The following is a 25,305-nucleotide window of genomic DNA, read 5'->3' on the forward strand; positions in this document are numbered from 1 at the left end:
CCTGCTCCTCCGATCAGGGCCACGTGAAGCCATGAGAGCAGGTGGTGGATGGGCGTATGAGCAGCTGGTGCATAATCATGTCCTGGTTATGTGACCGCTGACGCCAGGCAGACAGTCTCTGGAGAGTATTGATAATGGCTGGGGGTCACCCGTCTTGTAAAGACGCTGCCCAGAAGAAAGCAATGGTAAACCACTTCTGCAGAAGAACTTGCCAAGAGCAATCGTGGTCATCAAAAGAACATGATTGCCCACATCATAGGACACAGCACGTAACAACAATGATGACAGTCCACATCACTATAGCTGAGGGACTGTAATGCTGTAAGTTTTCTGTTCTAATCCTTACTTCTAACTTTCATTACAATTCCAAGTCTTGGGCTCAGAACCACATGGTTTTAAAAGTTAGAGACTTTAAACGTAAAGAAGAGTTGGGACAAAAATGAAATGTACTCAAGGGATTCTGCAGATGCTTAAAGTCCAGAGCAACACAATAAAATGCTGGAGGAATTCAACAGGTCAGGCAGCATCTCTGGAAATGAATAAACAATCGACACTTTGGGCTGAGACCCTTCTTCCGGAAAGAAAATGAAGGGGAAAGACATTAGAATAAGAAGGTAAACAACAGGAATTCTGCAGATGCTGGAAATTCAAGCAACACACATAAAAGTTGCTGGTGAACGCAGCAGGCCAGGCAGCATCTGTAGGAAGAGGTGCAGTCGACGTTTCAGGCCGAGACCCTTCGTCAGGACTAACTGAAGGAAGAGTGAGTAAGGGATTTGAAAGAATAAGAAGGTGGAGGGATGGGGAGGAGGACAAGGTAGAAGGTAATAGCTGAATCCATGTAGGGTTTGGAAGGGGATGAAGTAAGAAGCTGGGCGGTGATCGGTGTAAAAGGTAAAGAGCTGGAGAAGGAGGAATCTGATAGGAGAGAAAGTGGACTGTAGGAGAAAGGGAAGGAAGAGGGGTGGTAATTGGTAGGTGAGGAGAGGAGAAGAGGTAAGAGGGAGGGACAAAAATACCACAAGTTAGAGAAATTGATGATCATGCCATCAGGTTGAAGGCTACCCAGACAGAATTTGAGGTGTTGCTCCTCCAACCTAAGAGTGGTCTCATCATGACAGCAGTGGAGTTCAGACTGACATGTTGGAATTAAGGTGGTTGGCCACCAGGAAATCCTGCTTTTTGCAGATAGAACCGAGGTGCTGGACAATTTGTATTTATAAAGGATCTTCAACACTACAAAAATGACTTAAGGTACTGCAGAGGAATGTATCAAATAAAACTTTAGTCATGAGGTGTGTAAATCCCATTGACTGCAATTGGAGATGTATAGGATGTGAGAATTAGAGGTTAGTGATCTTGTAGTGTTGTAATTCATAGAGGGTGTTAAAAGTAACAATGAGATGTTTAAAATTGAGATATTGCTGTCCAGAAGCCAAAGTAAGTTCATCAAATCTATAGAAATAGACCATAAGACATAGGGGAAGAATCGGGCCTTTTGGCCTGTCGAGTCTGCTCCACCATTTTTAATATAATTAATGAATGTAGATTAGTATTGGTTTATTAATGTCAAATGTACCAAGTTACAATGAAAGGCTTGTCTTGCATACTGTTCATACAGATCCAATCATTACACAGTACATTGAGATAGAATAGTGAAAAACAATAACAATGCAAAATTAAGTGTAAAATTCACCGAATGAGCACAGAGAAGAGAAACAATGAAGTACAAAGCCATAACAAGGTAGATTGTGAGGCCAAGTGTCCATCATCGTACGAGAGGTCCATTGAAGGAATGTTGATGAAGGCAACATGAACTTAGCAAGGCATTTGACGAAGCCCCGCATGGGAGATTGGTCACTTGGCATTCAGGATGAGGTAGTAAATTGGATCAGACATTGGCTTACACAGTGAACAGTAGGGCTCTGAGGAGTATGGCAGAACAAAGGAATCTGGGAATACAGGTCTATAATTCCTTGAAAGTGGTGTCACAGTTTGATAGAGTTGTAAAGAAAGCTTTAGCACATTGTTCTTCATAAATCAAAGTATTGAGTACAGGAGATGGGATATTATGTTGAAGTTGTGCAAGACATTGGTAGGGCCTAATCTGGAGTATTGGGTGCAGTTTTGTCACCTCCCTACAGGAAAGTTGTAAATAAGGGTGAAAGAGTACAGAGAAAATTTACAATGATGTTGCTGGGTCTGGAGGACTTGAGTTATAAGGAAAGGTGAATAATTTAGGACTTTATTCTCTAGAACGTAGAAGATTGAGAGGAGATTTAATAGAGGTAAAGAAAATTTTGAGGGGTATAGATAGGGTAAATGCAAACTGGCTTTTTCCACTGAGGTTGGGTGGGACTACAACAAGGTTGGGTGAAAGGCGAGAAGTTTAAGGGAAACATTAGGGGAAACTTCTTCACTCAGAGAATTGTGAGAGTGTGGAACAAGCTGCCAGCACAGGTGGTGCATGCAAGCTCGATTTCAATGTTTAAGAAAACTTTGATTAGGTACGTGGATGGTAGGGATATGGAGGGCTATGGTCCCAATACAAGTCGATGGGAGTAGTCAGTTTAAATGGTTTCGGCATGGACTAGATGAGCTGAAGGGCCTGTTTCTGTGCTGTGCTTTTCTATGACTCTATGACTAAGATTCTGATTAACAATGGGATAGAAGGTCTCCTTGAGCCTAGTGGTGAGTGATTTCAGACTTTTACATCTTAATGCCAATGAGGGGAGAAGAGAGTATGTCTGGGGTGGGTGGGGTCTTTATGAAGTACTACCTTTGAGGGGATATCATTGTGTAGTTTGTGATAATCAATTTGTGGTGACGGGATGGGAAGGGTTACATTCAAACTGCTGAAAGGAAACTTCGGGTCTAGCATCAGGAATTTCTTATTTCTGTATTATTAACACTAACAAGTGAAGGGAAACGCCTCAGTCATTAAGAGTCAAATGCACGAGGAAGAGCTGAACAATTTTCCGGACGATCAGTCTTACCTATGATTTCATTTTTTAAAATGTAGAGATACAGCACAGCAATGTTATCCATTGGCCACAGATTAATATTTAGGTCCATGAGAATTTATTTATGTGCATGCTTTAGGTCACTATCTGAGCTAAATTCACTCTCTATATACAATTAAGGGATGCGCTAATAGCAGAACATAGAACAGAGTGCCTGAGCTTATGTTATCTGTTTACCAGTGCTCAAATGTTTTAGGGCATCACAACTAATAAGTGCAGTACTGAAATAAGGCACTTCAGCCTATAGAGAAACATGGCAGCATCTTTTTCCCCCCACTGATAACAAGATGATGACCAGTTGAACTGTTGTAACTGGCTTTCTTCAGTATTCAGTCTGAGCTTATGGGATATTCTATGCCGATCTGATATGAAAGATCTGTGGCAATACAATCTTTGTTAGTGTTATACTATCATATTTGATCTTGCGTTTCTGACACGGGTTTCAATAGATGTAGACCTTTGAAGGAAAGCCGTGCTCTTGCTGTTTACAAAGTGCCGGCTAATTCCTAAATCATTGCGCTCGCTCTCACTTGTACTAACAAATTAAGGTACAGTAAATGCAAATGAGCTGGAATGTAAATTCCAACTTTCCACTTTGCTCGAGTAGTGAAAACACAAGGACGTTCCTGAAGTTAGGGTGCCAATATTCATTTCTGTAATCCTTAATAAAAATAATTAGTGGTAGCAAAGGACCTCTGCTACAGTTCAGAGATGAATAGGTTCAAAGGTTCACTTTATTGTCAAAGTACGCATGTACAGTACAGCTCTGATATTCGTCTTCTCCAGATAGCCATGAAATACAGAAAGTCCATGGAAGTTGTTGAAAGGAAAGATATCAACTGCCCCACCATCCCAGTACGAAAAAAATAAACAAAACTTGCAGACCCCAAAATCCCCCCTGAGGGTCTCAAAGCTGCCACACTGCAATGGTGTCCTAATGTGTCCTAATATTGCTCCATGATGTAAGTAAAGAGCAATAATTTTTGATTGTCTGAACCATGCAAAATAGCCAGTGATAGAGTTTTAAGGTTCTTCTAAAATTAAGTCTTATGGTCTCAGCAACTTAACCTGTTTAATGGTGCGGTACTTGTGATAATGGTTAGTAATTTGAGGCAATAAGTTGTGAGTAACACCCGAGAAGCAGATGAGTGCTTCTTTAAGTAGATCGGATCAGCTTTTTTAGATGTATTATTGGAATCTGGGTAATGTTTAAGGGTTGGACAAGAGCCATTGTTACTATAATGGTTGTCACATTTAGTATATGCTCTGACTCGTAGTGAACTTTTTGAAGAGATCTCATAATTTTCTTCGTCTTAAAAAGCTGAGTGGTTTTGAACAATAATCTAAAACTAGCAAGAATTTTCCAAACTGTCTAATCCAAGTGGCCCAAATATCAGTGAAATTTATTTTATTTAGGGCGGGGGTTTCCAACCTTTTTTTAATGCCATGGACTGATACCGTTAAGCAAGGGGTCACTGGATCCCAGGTTGGGAACCCCTGATTTAGAGATACAGCATGGAATAGGCCCTTAAAGCCACATGGCCCTGCAAACCCTGACAACTCACATTTAACCCTAGCCTAATCCTGGGACAATTTACAATACCAATTAACCTACCCAGTATGTCTTTGGACTGTAGGAGGAAATTGGAGGACCTGGAGAAAACCTCCACGCATTCCACGTGGAGGACATACAGAGACTCCTTACAGAGGATGCCTGGGTCCCAAGGACCTGAACTATAATACCATCTTTCTAACTGCTACACTACTGTGGCACTCTTTTGACCTTTGATGGGCTGAATGGCCTAATTCTGCTCCTATATCTTGAGGTCTTGTATACCATTAGACTTTGAAGACAAAGGAGCTGGGTTAGCCATTCAGCCCACCGAGGCTACTCCACCATTCCATCATGGCCGATTTTTATTTTCCCCCTCATCCCCATTCTCAAGAACGTATCAGCCTCTGTTTTAAATATACCCAATAACTTAGCCTCCACAGCCATCTTTGACTATGAATTCCATAGACTCACTGCCCATTAGCTAAAGAAATCCCTCCTCATCTCTGTTGTAAAGGGATATCTTCTGAGGCCGTACCTCCTGGTCCTGGACTCTCCCACTATAGGAAACATCCTCTCCACGTCCACTCTATTTAGGCCTTTCAATATTCAATAGGTTTTAATGAGATCCACCCTCATTCTTCTAAACTGCAGTAATACAGGGCCAGAGCCATCCATCACTCCTCATACATTAACCATTATGATTGATCCAAGTCTGTATTTACTTGACAGTTAGACTTTGCTGCCTAGAAGGGACATGTCCCAGTGCAACAACATGTTCCTCATTCCATGGTATCCTTTCAACTGCCTACTTATTGTCTTTTAAGTGTTGCCAGTGCCGCCACTGCTGATCCGGAATTATGGAAGAAGATGAAAACCAGGATCCACAGCAGAACGAAACTCCGGGGGATGAAGCAGGATTGGATCAGTGCACTGAATCACAGAGAGATAGAGGTACCATTTGCTTTATCTCTCGACACTTTGTTCAACACCCAATGCAGCTCTCCTCTTTTACTTCTCCAAGTGGGAAACTCCACCATAGGCAGACCATCTGTTAGTGTTGAAAGATGAGAGGAACTTTTACCCCCCTCAGCTAATTAATTTGGATCTGACCTTTACTTCAACTCCACCTACCTGCCTTGGTTCTGTAACCCTCTCAATGCTTTCCTGTCATGGATATGTCAATTCTCTAGCCACCACGGCTGGTGACGAGATCAGATTTTTCACTTTATTTTACATAAGATTATATTTCTTTCCCTCCCAAATTAAGACGGATACATGGTGTAAAGTTCAACTGTGACCTAATTGAATGATGATCTAGGTTTGAAGCTTGAGCTGAGGTGATTTTTAGTTATTTTGGAGCTATAGCGCAGAACACACCACCTGGCTCAACGAGCTGTGCCGCCCAGCAGCCCACCTATAGAACCCTAGCCCAATCACAGGACCATTTACAATGACCAGTTGACCTACTAGCTGGTATGTCTTTGGACTGTGGGAGGAAACTGGAGCACTCGGAGGGGGGGGGGGAACCCACGTGGTTCACAGGAAGGAACGTAGAAACTTCTTACAGACTGCGTCAGAACTGAACTCCGAACTCCGCTGCCCTGAGCTGTAATAGTGCTGTGCTAGCCGTTATGCTACTGTGGCTCCCCACGGAACAATGATGAAGGTTTGAATACTCAGAACTCGTGTTCTCAGTATTATTTATTTTTTTGTATTTGCACAGTTTGTCTTTTGCACATTGATTGTCAGTCTTTGTGTGTAATTTTTCATTGATTCAGTTGTATTTCTGTGTTCTACTGTGAATGCCTGCAAGAAAATGAATCTCAGGGTTGTATACGGTGACATATACGTACTTTGATAATAAATTTACTTAGACTTCGAAGGGCTCAGAGGCCAATTCTTGTGTTTTTAGTATTGCTTGATTGCATTCAAGCTCTCTTCTCACTGCTGCCATCAGGTAGAAGGTACAAAAGTCTCAGGGCTTACACCTCCAGGTTCAAGAACAGTTACTACCCTTCAACCATCAGGCTTTTGAACAAAAGGGGATAACTACACTCATTTGTCCATCTATTGAGATGTTCTCGCAATCAGTGATCTCACTTTAAGGACTCTTTGTCTCATTATTTCATGTTCCAGTTATTTATTGCCATTTATTTATATTTACATTTGCATAGTTTGTTGTCTTCTGCACTCTAGTTGATCTTTCACTGATTCTGTTAGTTACTATTCTATCGCTTTGCTGAGTTTGCACGCAGGAAAATAAATCTCAAGGTTGTATATGGTGACATATATGTACTCTGATAATAAAATTTACTTTGAATTTGAAATTGAAGGAGGCTCATTATGAATGTGAACCTAGTAGTCTGAATAAGCTGTGTTCTTTCCCATAAATTCCATAGTGTAGGAAGAACATCCTCCTTTTCAAACTTTTGACCCTGTTAATTTTAAGCACAGCATGTCAACAGAATCTAAGCATCAGTTAAACAATTACTTATTTAGAGATGCAATGTGGAGTTGGCCCATGCGGCCACAACAACCCACGATTCAAGCCCATCCTAATCACAGGACAATTCACAATGACCAATTAACCTCCCAGCCGGTACGTCTTTGAACTGTGGGAGGAAACCCACACATTCCACAGGGAGGACGTGCAAACTTCTTACAGACGGCACCAGAATTGAACCTCAAACTCTGACGCCCTGAGCTGTGATAGAGTCATGCTAACTGCAACATTACCGTGACGGTTGGCGCAACTCCAAGTCTGGATGTCAGGAGCAACATGTGAGACACCTCAGGCTTGATGTCCAATTCCATTCAGGTGAATTTGATTTGGTTGGTACTAAATTTGCTGAAACTCTCCTAAATTTTAAAGTACATTTATTTACTATCAAAGTAGGGTATACAGTATACAACCTTGAGATTTGTTGTCTTGCAGACAGCCATGAAACAAAGAAACACCATAGAAACAGTTTTAAGAAAAAATCCCACACAAGAACATCAGATGTGAGGGAAAAAACAGCTCAAGCAAACCGCAAGAGTGAACATTTAACACGCAAGACGCTAAACATCAATCTGTAGAGCCCCCTAAAGGGAGTCCACAGCCACCAGTGAGCAAAGCCAGACCAGCCACAGCCACCAAGGTTAGTCAGTTCAGTGCTGTGTCGATGATTGCAGACCTCGGATCAAATGGCACAAATAGTAAGACATGGTTCAGCACTGAGCACATATTTAGTTATGGGATAGGGTCGTCGCTGTCAAGGTGAGGTTTTTATTGGCCATCTCTACCTGCAATAATCAGCCATCTTCTGGAACTGGTGCAGTGTTTGTGGTGAACGGTGCTGCGAGCTGAGGATGATGAGGATTTAAATCTAACAATAAAGTTCAATGTTCAAAGTGAATTTATTATCAATGTAAATTTCTATCTTTTCGCAACCTTGAAATTCATATTCTTGTAAGCACCCACAGGAAAATAATAAAATACAATGGAATCCCTAAAAAGGCCCTATGTAAAGATCAACCAACATCCAGTGTTCAAAACCATAAAAAAGTATAAAAGAATAATACTGAGAAAATGTGCTGCAGTGATCATAAAAGTGTGTACAGGCTATGGAGTCAGTTCAGCCCTGAGGCAAGTGAAGCCATCCCCTCTGGCCCCAGGAGCCTGATGGTTGTAGGGCAATAACTGTTCTTGAACCTGGTGGTGTGGGTCCCAAGACTCTCTTGCACCTCCCGCCCAATGGTAGAAGCAAGGAGAGAGGGAGACAGGTCAAACGCAGGTAGACAGGATGGGTTCAAATGGGGAAACTAGGCTGACACGGATGAGTGGGGCTGAACACCGGTTCACCGAGCACTGGTAAACACCCTAATGAAATTAACCTCCAAGTCAAGCTAGGTTTGAATGCTGCAACAAGTTTTGGCATCCACACTGAGGGAGGGAGGGTGGGTGGATGAAGAGGAATTGGTAGGTTAGACAGCTAACATTCCTGCTACTGATCTTAAAAAAAAATCAATCCAGTTGTTTCTGTTTCAGGCAGGGCAGTGAGGAAATTTTATTTGAAGTAACACACAATCTTCTTGTGGAACTCTGCAAGTCAAGCAACATCTGTGGACAGAAATGTCAAAAATTCCTTTCCTCCCCACAGATGCTGCCCAGCCACTGAGTCCCTCAGCTTATTTCCTTCTCCCTCACCTCCATTTAGGGCCTCGAACAGTCCTTCCAGGTGAGGCAAAACTTAACCTGTGAATGTGCTGGGATCGTCTATTATGTCCAGTGCTCCCAATGATTGGTGAGACCCATCGTAAATTGGGGGGGCCACCTCATCGAGCGCCTCCAATCTGTTCGCCAAAAGCAGAACTTCCCAGTGGCGAAACTTTTTTAATTCCAATTCCCATCCACGTTCTAACATGTTGGTCCACGGCCTCCTCTTGTGCCAAGGTGAGGTCACCCTGAGGGTGCCGGAGCAACACCATATATTCCATCTGGGTCACCTTCAACCAGAGAGCATGAATAATGATTTCCCCTTCCGGTTAAAAAAAAAATTCCTTCCCCTCTCCCCATTTCTTCTGTTCCCCACTCTGGCCTTTTACCTCTCTTCACCTGCCTTTCATTTCCTCCTGGGTCCCCTCCTTCCCTTTCTCCTATAGTCCACTCTTCCTCTCCTATCAGATTCCTTCTTCTCCAGCCCTTTACCTTTCCCACCCACCTGGCTTCACCTATCACCTTCCAGTTAGCCTTCTTCCCCTCCCCACATCTTTTTATCCTGGCACCTTCCCCCCCCCTTCCTTTTCGGTCCTGAAGAGGGGTCTCAGGTGTGTTGCTCTGGATTTTCAGCATCTCTAGAATCTCTTGTGTTTACAGTTTATTTCTTGCTCCTGATTCCAGTATCTCCTTTTCTTTGAAGTAGTTGTCATGGCAGACCATGCTGTTTAGTTTAGGCAGCATGGTGGAATAGCAGTTAACACGATCACTTTACAGTGGGTTTCAATTCCTGCTGATCTGTAAGGAGTTTACACATTCTGCCCATGATCACCTGAGTTTCCACTGGGTGCTCCGATTTCCTCCCCACATTTTAAAGATGTACGGGTAAGTTGTGGGCATGCTATGTTGCCCTCAGCACAATCCTCACTAATTTGATACCGGGTGACACAGTAGTATAGAGGTTAGTGTAATGCTTTACAGTGCCAGTAATCAGGGCTCAATTCCTGTCACTGTCTATAAGAAGTTTGTACCTTCTCCCCTTTACCACAGGGGTTTCCTCCGTGTGTTCTGGTTTCCTCTCACATTCCAGAAATATATGGGTTAGTAGGTTAATTGGCCACATGGGTGTAATTGAACAGTGCGGGCTCATTAGGCTACAAGGGCCTGTTACCATTCTATATCTCTAAATAAATAAAATTTCAAACCCTACTTTCTGAAGTTGTACGATTTGGGCTAGTGAGTTGTACCAGAAGCATGGCGACAGTTGTGGGCTGCACAGTGTAACCTTTGCTGATTTGATTTTACATTAATGATGCATTTCATTACATTTCGATGTATGTGTGACAAGTAAATATTTTTAAATAAAATCTTGAATTGTTTGGTTGAGAACACAGTTGGAACACCTGCCTTCTCGTCCTCTGATTTCTGAAATCTGTACAAATGGAGCCTATGCTTGGCATCAACTAGTTCTTCCCTATTATCTTGACTAGCTTTTATCTCTCAACTATTAGTGCTATCCTGTTCCACAGAGCTAGGGTCTTCACCGCCAATTTTTGAACAGAAAAGGAAGCAATATGTCTCACTATTGCAATAAACTTGGGTTTAGAAAGCATCTTTAATGTTCCAAAGCTTATCACAGGTCGGCTAGTGAGTAAGGGTCAGCTTAAAGTCTCTTGATTGTGCCAAGGTTCTCTCTGCCATGCAATCCCCCATTGTTACTTCCCCCATCTACCCTGAAGTCATTTTGGAAGGTTCAGTGGCCAACCAGGATGCTGCTCTAAGGTATCTGTTAGTGACACTTCTGAGTAATGAGACCTATGAGCACTGGTTTATAATTTTGCCCTTGGTTTTCAAACATGAACGTGTAAAATGGGTACATATCTCATGGGGATATGTGGAAGCAGATTATGAGCTGCAGTGGCCTTCATAAGTCAAGGTATTGTATGCAGGAGATGGGACATTATGTTGAAGTTGTGTAAGAAATTGGTGAGGCCTAATTTGGAGTATTCTGTGCAGCTTTGGTCACCTACCTGCAGGAAAGATGTAAATAAGGTTGAAAAGTATAGAGAAAATTTACAAGGATGTTGCCAGGTCTAGAGCACGTGAGTTATATGGAAAGATTGAATAGGTTAGGACATTATTGCTTGAACGTAGAAGATTGAGAGGAGATTTGATAAAGGTATACAAAATTACGAGGGGTATAGATAGGGTAAATGTAAGCAGGCTTTTTCCACTGAGGTTGGGTGGGACTACAATCAGAGATCATGGGTTGAGGGTGAAAAGTGAAAAGTTTAAGGGGAACCTGAGGGGAAACTTCTTCACTCAGAGGATCGTGAGAGTGTGGAATGAGCTGCCAGTGTAAGTGGTGCATGCAGGCTCAACATTTAAGAGAGGTTCGGGTAGGTACATGGATGGTGGGGATATGGAGGGCCATGGTCCCGGTGCAGGTCGATGGGAGTAGGCAATTTAAATGGCTTTGACATAGACTTAATGGGTGGAAGCACCTGTTTCTGTGCTGTACTTTTTCTATGACTCTCGTAAAGTGCATAATTCCCATGGAATTAACCTTGTTAAGCTTCTCTCCTTATTTCAACTGGCTGACAATCTGAGTTTGGATAGTCTGGGTATAAAGCCACCAAATCTTCAGAACATTTTTAGTAATGCAAAAAGAAATGATTGTAAATATTACAAGTATATAAGAATTGTAGTAATGTTTCTCTGATACACTCAGGCTGTATATGGATATAATAGAAGTTTAAAAAAAAATTATACTGAAGTCTTTAATTTCTGTAAAGCGTTTGAGGACGTTCCGAAGTGATTTGCAGTGAAGTATTTTGGAAGTGTAGTCGCTGTGGTAAGGTGGAAACTGGTGTGCACATTGCAATGTAACCCTGCCATGGGCGACAGTGGAAGCAGATTCAATAGTGGTGTTCAAGAGGCTTTGATACAGGGGCACACACAATGCTGGAGGAACTCAGAGGGCCAGGCAGCATCTACAGAAAGGGGTAAACAGTCAACATTTCAGGCTGGGACCCTTCTTCGGGACTGGAAAGTAAGAGTAAGAAGATGGGAGGAGGAGAGAGAGAAGAACAAGGTGGCAGGTGATAGGTGAAACCAGGGGAGGAGGGCGGGTGAACTAAAGAGCTGGAGGAAGTTCCCTCTGGTGCTCCTCCCCCTTCTCCGACCCTTTATCTCTGTCATCAATCAACTCCCCCCCACCCCTCTCACCTATCACCTTGTTCTTCATCTTCCCCTCCCTCCGCCTTCTTACTCTGACTTCTCCCCTACTTCTCCAGTGCTGAAGAAGAGTCTCAGCCCAAAACTGTTTACTCTTTTCCTTTGATGCTGCCTGGCCTGCTGAGTTCCTCCAGCATTTTGTGTGCGTTGTTTTGGATTTCCAGCATTTGCAGATTTTCTCGTGTTTAAGATAGGCATTGATTATGCTGGGAATAGAGGGATATAGAAGGGTTTAGGTTAATTTGGCATCATGCTCAGCATGGACATTGTGGGCCGCAGCACCTAATCCCTTGCTGTACTGTTCTTCAAAAACACAAGAAGGATCATCATATTGAGCAAATAATCTGTTTTAGAAAATGACAATTCAATCCCTAAGCCATTTGGTCTTTGAAATAATGCAGTGAACTATTTTCTGTTCGCCTGAGAATAAGGGGTCCTCAGGTTAAAATCTCATCCAGACAATAGCTGTCTCAACAGTTTAACACACCTTTAGTCCTGCAGTGGAGTGTTGGACTGGATCCTTGCGCTCTGATCTTTGGAGTGAGATTCAAGCCCACAGCCTTGTGACTTGGAGGCAACAATGCTGCTAACTGAGTCACGACTGAAGCTAATTATAAGTGGGGTGGGAAATGAACTCAGTAAAAAAAAATTACCTCGGGATGGTGAGAACATGGAACTCTCCACAATAGGGTAGGCAAATAAACTGGGTATTTTTAATGGGAGCTAGAAAAGCACATCAGGAGGAAAGCAATAGATGGTTACACTAGAGGGAGAAGACCTGTAGGCAACACAGATTGGTGGACAAGCTTTATTGAACGACCCTTTTCTGTAACACGAAGAAAACACTGAAAATGTTCAGTCAGGGCATCTATGGAGTTCACGTTTCAGGTTCGTGATCTTTCATCAAAGATCATCTTATTTTTACTCCAAATTTCCATCACCTGCAATATTTTTGCCCTTGTGTAGTCCCTGAACCTCCACCTCGAGCAATATCCACTATTCTCTGGTACTTTTCACAAATAAAAGGGTAAATTTAACTTCTACCTCTATGTTATATTAACTTGTCTAACGCACCTTCTACATTAGACCTCCTGGATCAGTTTTGCTTACCCTTGTTCGTTTGCTGGTTTTTGTATTGAAATGTTTTAAATGAACTACTAACATAGGGCAGTGGTCCCCAACCTCTGGGCCACGGACCGATACCGTTCTGCGAAGCTTGCAGGGGTGCAGTGGTAGCCGGGACGCACCCAGCACATCTTTAAGAAAAAAGCCGAAATAAACAACCTAATTAATCAGGTGCCGCCCGGCACACTTGTTTATTTCGGCTTTTTTCTTGAAGATGTGCTGGGTGCATCCCGGCTACCGCTGCACCCCTGCATGCTTCGCAGAACGGTATCGGTCCGCAGCCCGGAGGTTGGGGACCACTGACATAGGGGACCTGATGTTTCATCATGAAGGTTCTGGAATCGCAGTGAATTATTCTAAAACTGTGCATTGTTTCCATGTTCTACAGGTGCTGAGCAGGTACGCCTGATCCCACAGCCGCTGAGGCAGAGCACGCACAATAATCGGTCTGAGTGCGGCACACCTCCGCAAGCTAACTGCAGAGATTCGCCATGTGGACAGCAGGTTAAGGTAAGGTGGAGGGCAGAGCGGTAGTGTAATGGTCAGCACAACGCTTTACAGTACCAGCGACCCGGGTTCAATTCCCACCACTGCCTGTAAGGAGTTTGTACATTCTCCCCGTGACCACATAGGTTTCCTCCAGGTGCTTCAGTTTCCTCCCCAGTCCAAAGATGTACCAGTGGTAGGTTAATTAGTCATTGTAAATTGTACCTTGATTAGGCTGGGGTTGAATCGGGGGTTGCTGGGTGGCGCGGCTAGAAGGGCCTATTCCACACAATATTTCAATCAAAATATTATTAAAAATAAAACATAGGAGCACATTCAGCCCATTGAGTCTGCTCTGCCATTCCATCATGGCTAATTTATTATCCTTTTCAACCCCATTCTCCTGCATTCTCCCCACAACCTTGACTCCCCTTACTAATCAAGAACCTATCAACTTCGGCTTTAAATATACCAAATGACTTGGATACAGTTAGCCGTGTCCTGAAGAAGCGTTTCAGCCCGAAACGTCAACTGCTTATTCACTTCCATAGATGCCGCCTGACCTGCTAAGTTCCTATAGCAATTTATGTGTGTTGCTATGTCCTGATGTGTAGTAGGCATGGGACGGAAGGTTTGACTTCTCCCCAGGTGTTAACTGGTTAATTTGCTGAGCTGAGAATTTTACTTTTGGTTACTACTTTGTGCATAACTAGCCATTCTTAGTCCAGAAGATTAAAATGGGCTCAACTCCTTTAGTACTGTGTTGACAAGCAGCCAGAAGAATTAATATGTCAGGTTGTTGAAAGATCCTTTCCAGCATTTCTAATTTTACTTATAATTTCTGCCCACAATATTTGGCTTTGAATCAGAATCAGAATCTGTTTTCATGTCATAAAATTAGTTGCCTTCCAGCAGCAGAACAGTGCAATATATAAAATAAGCTACAATACGAAATATTTTTAAAAAACAGTGCAAAAGTGTTGAGGTATTGTTCATGGGTTCATGGACTGTTCAGAAATCTGATGGCGGAGGGGAAGAAACCGTTCCTGAGTGTGCCTCCAGACTCTGGTACACTTCCCTGATGGTAGTCATGAGAAGAGGGAATGTCTGGGTGGTGGGTATCCTGAATGAATGCCGCCTTTTTGAGGCATCAGCTTTTGCAGGTGTCCTCGATGGTGGGGGAGGCTAGTGCCCATGATGGAGCGAGCTGAGTTTATAAATCTCTGCAGCTTTTACTGATCCTGTACAGTGACCCCTCCATACCTGACGGTGATGTGACAGCCATAATGCTCTCCATGGTACATCTGTCGAATTTTCTGCAGACTTCGGTGACTTGCCAAATCTCAAACTCGTAATGAAATATAGCTGCTGATTATCTGAATTTGATATTCTGATTATTCCTCCTCACTACTATCCTTCAGATACTGTCTCAGATCTCTTTACTCACTGATACTGTAATCATGCTGTCTCAATGCAGACATAATGTTACTAAAGTAGATTGTCTTGACATTATCACATTGCTGTTTGTGGAACATAGAACATAACACATAACACATTACAGCACAGTACAGGGCTTTCGGCCCTTTTAACCATCTTTAACCTCCTACAAGGCCCTCCATTTTTTTAAAAATCATCCATGTGCCTATCTTGAATTCTTAAATACCGCTAATGTATCTGGCTCTACCTCCCCTGGCAGCGCATTCCGTGTACCCACTACTCTCTGCGTAAATAAACCTACCTCTGTACTTTTCTATCCCCTATACTTTTCTCCAATCACCTTAAAATTATACCCCCTCGTATTAGCCATTTCCACCCTAGTTAAAAAATCTGACTATCCACTCTCTCTGTGCCTGTTATCATCTTGTACACCTCTTTCAAGTCGCCTCTCATCCTCCTTCACTCCAGAGAAAATCCCCAGTTTATCCTCGTAAGTCATGCTGTCTAGTTCAGGTGGTATCCTGGTCAATCTCTGCACCCTCTCTAAAGCCTCCTATAAAGAGGCAACTAAATCAGAACACAATATTTTGATGCCTCAAAAAGGTGGCATCCATCATTAAGGACCCCCGTCACCCAGGTCATGTCTTGTTCTCATTGGGGGTGAAGTAAAGAACTTGAAAGTTGATTGGTGGAAGAGATAAAGGGCTGGAGAAGGGGGAATCTGACAGGAAAGGGCAGAAGACCATGGAAGAAAGGGAAGGAGGGAAAGTAGCTCTTTACTTCACCTCCTTCCCCTCTCCTGGTTTCACCTATCACCTACCACCTTGTACTTCTTCCTCCCCCCACCCCCACCCCCACCTTCTTACCTATATTTTCTCTTCCTTTCCAGTCTCGACCCAAAATGTCAACTGTTTACTGTTTCCTATAGATGCTGCCTGGCTTGCTGAGTTCCTCCAGCATTTAGTGTGTGTGTTGCTTTGGATTTTCATCATCTGCAGACGTCCTCGTGTTTGAATTAATTTGAAAGACAGCACTTCCTTGACTACATTGCACTGTCAGTAGTGGACAGGGAGCATTAGGTTAGATTTTGTTCTCCATCCTCTGGAGTAGGACATCTGGGTCTAAAGACCTCTCATTTAAGCAGTGATTGGCACTGAAGGCTATTAACATGTTCTTGTTCACGGTAACATCAGGCACTGTGAAGTAAAGTGGGTTGGGGGGAGGAGTGCTACCACGCAAAATAGCATGGAGGTCACCTCTGCATTCTGGATGAATGCAAATGACCTGACAGCATCATTTCATCTTCTGCTAATTGAAACTTATTTACATTTCAGAACTCCCTGCAGTGCTTAAGAGGCATGAACGTGGCCATTCGTGAACCAAATGACTGTGGGAAGATGTGCCAGCGAGGTATCCGTCAATGTCCTTTTAGTTTAAATAAGTAGAAATGTTGGAAAGTCTACTTTGTAGATGGAATCTGGGCTCTTTTTGTTTACTCGTATTTCGCACCAGCCCTGAGTAAGCCCAGTTAAGTTGGATAGATTCAGAGTAATTTTAGAAAGTCAGTATCTTCAAGAGTGGGGGAGAAAATTGTTGGGAGGATGGGGAAATTAGCCTTAAAATCTTAATAGTGATTGCAAAATAAAAGGGTTTGACCCAAAACATTGTCTTTTTTATTCCCCTCCATGTGCACTGCCTGACTTGCTGAGTTCCTCCAGCATTTTGTGTGTGTTGTTCAGGATTTCCAGCACCTGCAGGATTTCCTGTGTTTGAGAGTGGCAGAGTAGTTACTATTCTCCATTTTAATGCCTTCATGTGCAAATTTGACCCCTTCAGTGATAGAACATGCTCTGGAGTACAAACCTTTGTGTTGCATTGTAAATGTAGCTGTATCATATCCACAAGTCCCTTCAATGCATATGTGCACATCATGGACCAAAAGGAAGCCACTACACAGGTCGGCAGTAACCGTTTGGATTTCAGTCAAGAATGGTGATATTCACTTCTCAGCATCGAGTGTCTAAACTGACATTTGATGCCTTCCGTGTTCTCCATGCAGGGACATAGGCAAATAATTGCACGGTATTTGCAATACTCAGACCTAACCCTGATCATTCTCCCCCCACCCTCAAAATGTCCTCCATGTCTTTCTCTTCCCAATATTTTATCAAACATCTCCTTAAAACCATCAATGTTTGCCTCAGTTACTAACGTGATTACAGGACCACTCGGACTAGAGAATATTTTCCTAATTCCCTCATCAGCAATGCTTATGAAGGTCCTCCATCTCAGGTGGTGTTCAGGGCTTCCTTCACCATGTCAGTGCTTTCTGTTTTCACTACTCTCAGTCATGCAAGTCCCAGATGGAGAATCAGGAATAATGTACTCATTGTTGTTTCCATAACAATTTTGTTTTACCAGGTTGTTAGCCCTGAGCTGAACCCCTGAACTTGGAGGACTGGTGGACGACTCTTACTCTGTCCTCTGCCCTTTGACCTGTTTTGCATGGGCGACCCCACCAACATCCATTAATGACAATCTGCATTTGTGGCTCTAGATTTAGACGCCCAGGAGAAATCTGATGACATTGGAGTGGGAAAGCTTACTAAATCTCCAATGGGGTCTATTAAAGGGACGAATATTGGCAGTTAAATAGAATCTCTTGCTGTGGTAATGTTTTCATTGTGGAAAGAAATTTGAGAAGCAGTCCTCTGGTGAAGTGAAGGTTAGGACAGAAATCACGAATACTTCTGATAAATTGTGAATAATTTTGAAGTAAGTATGATAAGCTTGTTAGACAGAAAAAACGGGTGTAAGATTGCCAAAAAAAAGCAGATGAATTTTATTTCCCATTACGAGTCTGAAAAGGACAGTAGAAGCCACTACAATAGCAATCTCTAAAAGACAATGGGATAGATGGTCAAAAAAAAGTTTACAGTTCTGTATGGAGAACAAAACAGAAGATAAGAGAAATTGGCGTCTCTCTCTTGGAGCTGTCCTCTGAGAAACTATGATTTCTTTTTGTGGCCCTTCTTCCTATAGATTCCAGGAAAAAGAAGCAGATTAGACGACGAAAGGTGTGCATGCCTGTGGAATCCAACGTCGCCACCAGAAACTCGCCAGAGGCTGCAGTGCCCAGTCTCCATGGGAACGGGAACCCGGTAAGGCTCCTGAGTGGACCCTTTGAAGATTAATTAGGGTTGATTGAATCCACCCTGTGAAGCATCTAAGAACATGAGGACTGCCCAGTAAGTTATCCAATTACCGTTCTCCCAATTGGAAAATACAACAGTAGTGAACCTGTTCGCTAATCATAGTACTGAGAATTCACCAGTGAATCTACAGCAGGCACGGATCTGTGTGCTGGCCACTTTAGCCACCTGCTCCCGTGAAGCCATTCAGTGTTGCAAGTTGCTGATGCAGGTCCTCACCAGGTTACCAATGAGTCCTGTTCCTGTAAGCTGGTCAGTGCGGATCGACAATAGTATCTCCTCCTCACTGACATTCGGTGCAGGCATACCTCAAGAACTTGTGCTTAGCCCACCGCTCAACTCCCTCTATACTTTTGACTGTGCTTCGGTACAGCTCATCTATAATTTTGCCAACTGTTCTGGCAGAATCTCAGATGATGACGAAGAGGACTTACAGGAGTGAGATAGGATCAGCTGGTTGAGTGGTGTCGCAACAAAAATCTCACGCTCAACATTAGCAAGACCAAGGAATTGATTGTGCCCTTCAGGAAGGGGAAGTCAGGAGTACACACACTGAGGGGTCAGCATTGGAAAGGGTGAGCAGCTTCAAGTTCCTCGGTGTCGACATCTCAGAGGATCTATCCTAGGCTCAACATATTGATGCAGTCTCGAAGAAGACACGCCAGTGGCTATACTTCATTAGGAGTTTGAGGAGCTTTGTTATGTCACCAAAGACTAGAACAGTACCACAGATGTACCCTGAAGAGCATTCTGAGTGGGATCGTCACCACAGATCTACTCTGAATGGGTACATCTGAGTGGGCTTATCCCCGTTTGGTGTGGAGGCTCTAATGGATCGCAAGAAGCTACAGAAGGTTATAGACTCAGCCAGCTTTATCACAAGCCTCCCCGCCATTGCAGACATTTTCAAAAAGTGGTGCCTCGAGAAGGCAACATCCATCATTGAGAGCCCTCACCATCCGAGACATGCCCTTGTTAGTCCCATCAGGGAGGAGGTACAGAAACCTAAAGAGAATGCACACTCAGCTGTTTTAAAAGCAGCTTCTTCCCTTCCGCCATCAGATTTCTGAACGGTCCATGAGCCTCATTATTCCTCTTTTGCACTATTTATTTATATCTTATTGCAACTTATAGTATCTTCGCCTTGCCCTGTACTGCTGCCACAAACCAACAATTTCACGACGTACGTCAGTGATAATAAACCTGATTCTGATTTGGTTTGTAACTCAGATCAACCGAGTTCCCACAAGGCAGACGATGCCTGCAGCTCTGTAACAGCTGGTAGGTTCATCTCGCCCCAGAATGCTTGTTTCCATGTAAGGGCTGTACCTGAATTGGGTGTTTCCAACCTGGGGTGGACCTGCATTCCATTATTCCCCCCAAAAAATGTTCAAAGTAAATTTATTCTCAAAAGTACATATCTGCCACCATTTTCTTGCGGATATTCACAGTAGAACAAGGAAATACAATAGAATCAATGAAAAACTACACACAACCATGACTGATAAATAACCAATGTACAAAAGATGACAAACTGTGCATATACAAGCAAAGAAAATTATAATAAATAATACAAAATTTGTTAAGAATAATAATAACAAAAAACACTCCCCTTGACTTTGAGTGAATCAACAGTGCTTTCACTGATTACCTTCCTTCTCTGTATTTCCTCCCTTCAAAGGAGAAAGAAGTGGTATCAGTTCTACTGTCCCATCTCAGCAGTGCGCTACAGCACATCGGATCCACATATGGAGCCACCCTGCGGACACGGCTGAACCCGGAGCCTGAATCTGTTGCCGATCTGGGCCCCTCTTATTTGTAAGAACAATTTCTTTCTGAATCTGATTGAATCAAATCTCTCTTGTCATTTGCACATCCCCTGCAATGTATTTCAGTTCTGACTGAATAATCAAGTAAGAACTTGCATTTGCGTATTTCCTTTCACAATCCCATAATGAAAAGAGTATCTAATTGTACCAAGTTCTGCTCAGCCAGTGAAGTGTTTCAACAGCAGATTCACCATTCTACTGTAGGACACACCACAGCTGATGGACAAGTAGGCTTTTACAACCAGCAGTTTGGGATTTATTTTCTTGGGTGATTTTGGTTAAGAGAAAAATAACAGTTTAGTTTGGGTAGCCTCCAACCTAATGGCATGAATATCGATTTCTCCTTCTGGTAAAAAAAAATCACTTTCCCTTTACCTCCCCTCTTCTTCTATTTCCTCAAACTGACCTTTTACTTCTTTTCATCTGCCTATTACTTCCCCCAGGTCCTCTCCTCCTTCCCTTTCTCCTATAGTCCACTCTCCTCTCCTGTCAGATTTCTTCTTTTCCAGCCCTTTACCGTTCCTACCCACCTGGCTTCACCTGTTACCTTCCAGCTAGCTTTCTTCCCCGCTCCCCACCTTTTTTTATTCTGGCGTCTTCTCCAGAATGGGATGCCTGTTAGATTGATCACTGACCACCTTCTTATTTGGGGGCTTGTGGGTTAGAATCATACGTTGTAGAAACAAGCAATTTGGCCCCTGTCTCCGTATTGAGCATTCATACCCACCTCTACTGATCCCATTTGCTGGCACCAAGTCTGAAGTTTTCAGAGCTTTGGCTATTCTAGTGCTTTTTCAGATAATTAAGTGTCAGAGTATATCTCCATCAACCATGTTCGTGCCCAAAATCAATCATTGTCTATGTATTTATATGACATAGATCATCTAGTCTCATTCTAGTTCCAGATAGACTTGACTTGCTTCATAGGGTCAGATTTGAAGGCCAAATACAGGGTTAATGGCAGGATTCTTGGCAGTGTAGAGGACCAGGGGGATCTTGGGACCCACATCAACTGCTCACTCAAAAAAGTTGCTATGTAAGTTGATATGGGTTGTTCAGAAGTCATATTGGTGTGTTGGCTTTCATAAGACATAGGAGCAGAATAAGGCCATTCAGCCACCAAGACTGTTCTACTGTTCCAGCATGGCTGATTTATTTTCCCTTTCAACCCCATTCTTTTGCCTTTTCCATGTAACCTTTGATACCTTTACTAATCAAGAGTTTCTGCTTTAAATATATCCAGTGATTTGGTCTTCACAGCCATCTGTGGCAATGAATTCCACAGATTGACCACCCTCTGGCTAAATAAATTCCTCTTCATCTCTGAAACATTTTTCTATTCTGAGGCTGTGCCCTCTGGTCTTAGAAGCACTATAGGAAACATACTCTTCTCATCCACTCATTTAGGCTGTTCAGTATCCGATAGGTTTCAGTCAGATCTCCCCTCGTTCTTCTGAACTCCATTCGAATACAAGCCCAGAGCCATCAAATACTCCTCATATGTTAACTCTTTCATTCTTGAGATAATTCTTGTGAACCTCCTCTGGATCCTCTCCAATGCCAGCATATCCTTTCTTAAATTGCATTTGCCTTCCTTGCTACTGACTCATCTTGCAAATTAACCTTCAGGGAATCCTGCACAAGGACTCCCAAGTCCATTTGTACCTCTGATTTATGAATTTTTTTCCCCTGTTTAGCAAATATTCTACACCTTTATTCCTTCTACCAAAGTGCATGATCATACACTTCCCTACACTATATTCCATCTGCAAAATCTTTGCCCATTTTCTTAATCTAAGTCCTTCTGCCTTCTCCCTCTTCCTCAACACTACCTGCCCCTCCATGATGTATAACATGAAAAGAGGTGGTCCCAACACCAGTCACTGGCAGCCAACCAGGAAAAGGCCTCCTTTATCCCCACTCTTTACCTCTTGCCAGTCAGCTAATCTTCTATCCATGCTAATATCTTTCTTGTAATACCATGGGCTCTTGTTTAGCAGCCTTATGTGTAGTATCTTGTCAAAGGTTTTCTGAAATCCAAGTAAACAATATCCACTGGCTCTCCTTTGTCTATCTTGCCTGTTACTTTCTCAAAGAATTCCAACAGATTTGTCAGGCAAGACTTCCCCTTTAGGAAACTATTCTGACTTTGGCGTACTTTATCATGTGCCTCCAAGTACCCCGAAACATCTTCCTTAATAATGGGCTCCAACATCTTCCCAACCACTGAAGTCAAGCTAACTTGCCTACAATTTCCTTTATTTTGCCTTATTTGTCAGGGGATTGAGTTCAAGAGCAGCGAGGTAATGTTACAGCTCAATAAAACCCTGGTTATTCCGCACTTCGAGTAACAGTTCTGATCACCGCATTACAGGGGGGATGTAGATGTATTAGAGACAGTTCAGAGGAGATTTACAAGGAATCCTCTTGTACTAGAGGCTTATGGAGTTAGGTTGATAGAGCTAGAGCTTTTTTCTTTGGCGCAAAGGAGGATGAGAAGTGGTTTGCTAGTGGTGTACAAGATGCTAAGAGGCATAGGTCAAGTGGATAGCCAGAGACTTTTTCCCAGGGCGAAATGGCTATTACAAGGGGACAGAATTTTAAGGTAACTGGAGGAAAGTATATGCGGGATATTAGAGGTAAGTTTTGTTGCACAGAGTAGCAGGTACCTGGGATGCCCTGCCAGGGGAGGTAGAGACAGATACATTAGGGCCATTTAAGAGACGTGCACATGGATGATAGAAAAGTGGAGGGCTTTGTAAGAGGGAAGGGTTAGATTAATTTTAGAATAAGTTAAAATGTTAGCAGAACATCATAGGCCAAGGGGTCTGTACTATTGTACATTTTATAACTCCAACAGGAAAAAAATGTCACTTCTTGGCCATTTGGTTAAGATCAAGTATAATATCTATAGAACCTCTCCAACTAAGTAAAATGTCCCAAAGGTTCTTGCAACATTGGTGTCAAACAAAATATTGACAAGAAATCAAATGGAGATTTGATAGGACAGGGTGGTTTTAAGGAGAACCTTAAAAGAGGTACTAGAGGTTCAAAGGTTTATGGAGGGAATACCCAAGTTAGCAGCTGAAGATATGTTTGAAAGTGGTAAAGCAATTTAAAATACGTATGCATAAAGAGCCATAATTGAAATTGGGTTGGCTGCTTGTTTGTAGAGTTGTTTGCCGAGTTGGAGGTTAGGTTGCAAATGTTTCGTCACCAGTCAAGGTGACATTGTCAGTGCGCAGTTGAATGTTGTTTTTGCCGGGTGCTCATGTTTATATTGGTCTGACTCATTGTTCTGATTGGTTGGCTGTCATACTGGCCACTAGTCTCCACTGCCCTGTATTCCTGGATGTGATCGAATGACAAATGGGGCAAGAGAAAGGAAATTGGTAGGCAAGCTTGGTTCTCAATGGAGGACTCTTATTAACAAGTATATTGAACTAGATGCAATTTACAGACTTGTATGTCTGCGGATCAGGGCCAAGGGGTGAGCTGCAGACACCCGAGAAGTCAATGCTCACAACGATTGAAGCAACATTCAATTGTGCACTGAGGGTGACCAAATGCTTGTGACTTAACTTCCAGGCTCAGCGAACAACCCTACAAACGAAAAGCAATAATTTCTTAAATCATCCAGTCATTTCTCGGCTGGAGGTAGATATGAAAATTGGGACAGGCTTGACATATGGGGTGATTGGAATACTCAACTTCCCTTTCTATAACATAGGTTATATAGATCCATAGATCAACCTGTGAGAACGATGACTAAATGAGTTGACAGGATACAGCGGGAAATGCTTTTTCCCTTGGGAAAGTGCAGAACGAGGTTGCACACCTTAAAATCAGAGTCTAGTCATTCAGGGATAATGTCTGCTAGCAACTCTTAAATGTTGATCTCTGTGGATAGGAAAGGCTGATGGGCCTAGGTTCTAATGGAAAATGTCAGACTAAGATTGAGGGATTTCTTTTTGAATTTGGTAATGACAGTGGAGCCATAACAGGGAGATGAGTTACAGTGTTGATCAGCTGCAGTGGCTTGGCAGAACAGAGCAGAGTGGTTGCCTTCTGCTCCTGTGGCTCTGATGTCTGGCCCAGCTCAGTGCTAGGTGATACCTCCGTCCCATTCATCATAAGGAAATAGATTTCCATCATTACCCAGTAGTAAGATGCAAGGTCAAGAGCTGTCTGTCTGCAGCTGAGTATGGTGGGTAAAGTTAACACAACACCACACACACAAAATACTGGAGGAACTCAGCATGTCAGGTAATATCTATGGAAATAAATAAACAACCAACGTTTCAGGTTGAGACCCTTCTTCAAGACTGACAAGGAAGGAGGAAGGCAGGAGGAGGAAAAGGTGGTGGTGGGGGGAGAAAAGAGGATTGCTAGAAGGTGATCAGTGAAGTCTGGTGGGTTGAAAAGATAAAGTGCTGGAAAAGGATGAATCTGATTGGAGAATGGACCATAGGAGAAAGGGAAAGAGGGGGGAACCTAGAAGGAGGTGATAGGAAGGTGAGATAAGAGGTCATGGAAGAAGAGGAGAGAGGCAGGGAAATTTTTACTGGAAGGAATAAATCGATGTTCATGCCATTAGATTGGAAGCTACCCAGGCGGAATATAAGGTTAACATAGCTTGCTTTCATGTGGCTGAGGTCCGTTCGAGGGAAAACTCAACATGTTGCATGCACTTCTTTGATGTCTGTGCTCCTATCTAGTGGCAGGTTAGAGCCAGAACACACAGAAGAGACGACAGATTTGCAAGAAGATGGTGTTTCCAGTCTTGGCATCCGTTTTGTACGTCACCCCGGGTTTGTTGTTAAGAGAGATCGGACCTGGCGATATAACAAGTCAGGTGGGGAAATGTTCCTTTTTTCTCTGTGCATGTGTGTCTCACTCTCACGTTCTCTTTTACTCCCTCTCAGTGCATTAAACACAGGCTGCAGTGAAGGTTTGAATGTTTAATGTACAGTAAGATACTTTTGTTTTTAATTGCCTATTACTCCCCTGACAATTAGGGCAGCAATGAAGATCCTCCATCTGTGACGGTGTTCACAGCTTCCTTAATCGTTTCAGTAGATTCCTCTCCGTTTTCACCACTGTCAGTCATCCAAGTCCCGGTGGAGACTCAGGAAGACCATCACACTCAGATGTAGAAGGATTCTTCATTGCTGTTTCTGTAACAATTTTTTTTTTGACCAAT

General features: G+C 42.9%; 1 protein-coding gene across 4 annotated transcripts in view; it reads left to right on the forward strand.

The window, feature by feature from the left end:
• scaf1 (SR-related CTD-associated factor 1) overlaps positions 1–25,305 on the forward strand; it is an 81,018-nt gene that overhangs the window by 16,669 nt on the left and 39,044 nt on the right. For 3 of the 4 annotated variants that reach the window (XM_063062847.1, XM_063062848.1, XM_063062849.1), the window contains 6 exons: positions 5,403–5,529; positions 13,527–13,648; positions 16,396–16,471; positions 18,104–18,222; positions 19,955–20,091; positions 24,821–24,957. In XM_063062847.1, the coding sequence (XP_062918917.1) occupies positions 5,436–5,529; positions 13,527–13,648; positions 16,396–16,471; positions 18,104–18,222; positions 19,955–20,091; positions 24,821–24,957 (685 nt within the window). In that variant the 5' untranslated portion in view covers positions 5,403–5,435. Of the gene's footprint in view, positions 1–3,324; positions 3,986–5,402; positions 5,530–13,526; positions 13,649–16,395; positions 16,472–18,103; positions 18,223–19,954; positions 20,092–24,820; positions 24,958–25,305 lie in introns of those variants that run through there. The other variant, XM_063062850.1, reaches the window with a different exon arrangement.

Source organism: Mobula hypostoma, chromosome 11, assembly GCF_963921235.1.
Source record: "Mobula hypostoma chromosome 11, sMobHyp1.1, whole genome shotgun sequence".
Taxonomy (NCBI): Eukaryota; Metazoa; Chordata; class Chondrichthyes; order Myliobatiformes; family Myliobatidae; genus Mobula; species Mobula hypostoma.